The sequence below is a fragment of the Gadus macrocephalus genome, chromosome 22, assembly GCF_031168955.1.
Source record: "Gadus macrocephalus chromosome 22, ASM3116895v1".
NCBI lineage: Eukaryota > Metazoa > Chordata > Actinopteri > Gadiformes > Gadidae > Gadus > Gadus macrocephalus.
This window is the reverse complement of record NC_082403.1, coordinates 722,381-725,268: the sequence shown is the minus strand read 5'-3', so window position 1 is coordinate 725,268 and position 2,888 is coordinate 722,381. Positions and strand designations below refer to the sequence as shown.

Below are 2,888 nucleotides of genomic sequence, written 5' to 3'. Positions count from 1 at the left end.
ACATTTAGAAATGTTCAGCGTAGTGTCCGACTTCTCGTTTGTTCGTTCCCTAAATAGTGCACTATATCATGAACACTATATAGGGAATAGTGAGTGAGTGAATAAGGAACGATTTCGAACACAGCTAGGGAGATCTCCTGCCTGGCAACAGCTGACGCCTCCCGCACTGCTTTAATAGAGCGGTGGTGGTGGGGGGGGTTAGCACGGACACAAACACTGACTCACACAGTAGACCCACACGGAGACGGACTGAGCACGTGCAGAAGTGTGAATCGCTTTTAGAGAGTTGATACACAATCATGAAAAATAGGCTATCTTATGTAATTAGTTTAAATACATTTCTCTCTCTCTGTGTCTCTGTGTCTCTGTGTCTGTCTCTGTGTCTCTCTCTCTCTCTCTCTCTCTCTCTCTCTCTCCCTCTCTCTCTCTCTCTCTAGAAATGGTTCGCACGGCCACCCCATTCCCCATGGTGTCGCTGCTCTTCGTCTTCACGGCCTTCGTCATCAGCAACATCGGTCACATTCGCCCCCAGCGCACCATCCTGGCCTTCATCTCCGGCATCTTCTTCATCCTCTCAGGTGAGCCCTGACTCGTCGGCTCTGATAGGGCTCAGTTATACATGTATGTATATATATGTATGTATTTTAACTATATGAGGTCATCTTTAACTATATGAGGTCATCTTTAACTATATGAGGTCATCTTTAACTATATGAGGCCATCTTTAACTATATGAGGTCATCTTTAACTATATGAGGTCATCTTTAACTATATGAGGTCAACTTTAACTATATGAGGTCAACTTTAACTACATGAGGTCATCTTTAACTATATGAGGTCATCTTTAACTATATGAGGTCATCTTTAACTCTATGAGGTCATCTTTAACTATATGAGGTCATCTTTAACTATATGAGGCCATCTTTAACTATGAGGTCATCTTTAACTATATGAGGTCATCTTTAACTATATGAGGCCATCTTTAACTATATGAGGTCATCTTTAACTATATGAGGTCATCTTTAACTATATGAGGCCATCTTTAACTATATGAGGTCATCTTTAACTCTATGAGGTCATCTTTAACTATATGAGGTCATCTTTAACTACATGAGGTCATCTTTAACTATATGAGGTCATCTTTAACTATATGAGGTCATCTTTCACTACATGAGGTCATCTTTAACTACATGAGGTCATCTTTAACTATATGACGCCATCTTTAACTATATGAGGTCATCTTTAACTATATGAGGTCATCTTTAACTATATGAGGTCATCTTTAACTATATGAGGTCAACTTTAACTATATGAGGTCATCTTTAACTATATGAGGTCATCTTTAACTATATAAGGGTCAACTTTAACTATATGAGGTCATCTTTAACTATATGAGGTCAACTTTAACTATATGAGGTCATCTTTAACTATATGAGGTCATCTTTAACGATATTAGGTAATCTTTTAATAATGTAGTCATATTAAACTTTATGAGGTCATCTTCAAATACTTTAAGTCATATTTAACTTATGAGGTCATCATGTTTAAGTGTGTGTGTGTGTGTGTGTGTGTGTGTGTGTGTGTGTGTGTGTGTGTGTGTGTGTGTGTGTGTGTGTGTGTGTGTGTGTGTGTGTGTGTGTGTGTGTGTGTGTGTGTGTGTGTGTGTGTGTGTGTGTGTGTGTGTGTGTGTTAGCTGCCCTCTGCTGGTCAGAACAGAGAACACACCAGACCCCTTTTACTGAGTCATCGCCTTGTTTAGGAGAGCTCTTGTGATTGGTTGTTATTTCTGTCCATCATCACGTTGTTATGTAACAGTCCCCCAACCGCTGAGATGTTTTCCCAGAGCAGTCAAGAGACGTTCAGTTAGATAACAACGTTACATCCTGCACTGTAGCAGTGTACTGTAACGCCTGATGGAACAACATGACGTCATGTGGCTGAACAGGAGGTCATGTGACCAGGAATAAAATATGAACCATTCGCACAACTACCGAGCATTAATGACATGTGATCAGATAATGATTAGAACATTGATGATGAGGACATAAAACCAACCATGTTCATAATCAACCATATTCATAACATCAATACTCAGAACCATGTTTACAATCCTATATAATGTCAGACTGGTTTACTGACTGGTGTTCTGTGATTGGTGGAGGGCTGTTCTCCTCTGTGATTGGTGGATGTCTCTCCAGTGATATCGGTCTGCTGTCAGTCAGTTGTTCTCTGCAGAACACGCTGTTGCCCTGGCAACCGCTGTCCTCCTCCCACTCTCCCCCCTCCCTCCACTCTGCTAGCGGTCCATATCCATCGGATGAGGAGCGGAAACCTTCAGGGAGGGGTCTAACCCTGTCCCTCTACCCCCCCGGCCTCAGCCTGGAGGGGGGTCTGGGGGGTCTAGAGGGACAGGGGAGTTGGGTTGGGTTATGTTGCGCAGAGGTTGCCAATTTGTTGATATTGTCATATAGTGTTGTGCATGCATTCATTTAAAATAACTAGTTCCAGTTATTTATGAACAGTGAAGGTAACAAACTCTTAAAAAAATAATGTGAACTTGAACAAGTGCAAAATGAACAACTATGAACATAAATATATTGAACTAAACTTGAAGTAACATCTATCAAGTGTAAACATGCACAACACAAAATGTCAGTAAGGGAACTTGGGGAGCCCTGTGCTTGTTTCCCTGCAACAAGAAGGTTCCATCTGGGGGTGATGGAAGACAGTGACACCCTTAGCGTGTTTGAAATGTCTGATCGATTGCGCAATTTTTTTTTAGTTGCAGTCATTGCCGAAAACCCGGCCTCGCATAGGTACGTGGTCGGAAATGGAAGCAACGTTTTCAGCACTTTTACGGATATCTCGGGATACTCCGCTTTGGTTTT

The 2,888-nt window shown here is 41.6% G+C and overlaps 1 protein-coding gene across 1 annotated transcript in view; it reads left to right on the top strand.

The window, feature by feature from the left end:
* The window catches only part of LOC132451344 (voltage-dependent calcium channel gamma-5 subunit-like), a 9,504-nt gene that overhangs the window by 3,520 nt on the left and 3,096 nt on the right, over positions 1 to 2,888 (top strand). Inside the window, exon 4 of the mRNA XM_060043724.1 lies at positions 329 to 578. Coding sequence (XP_059899707.1) covers positions 329 to 578 — 250 coding nt within the window. The remainder of the gene's footprint in view (positions 1 to 328; positions 579 to 2,888) is intronic.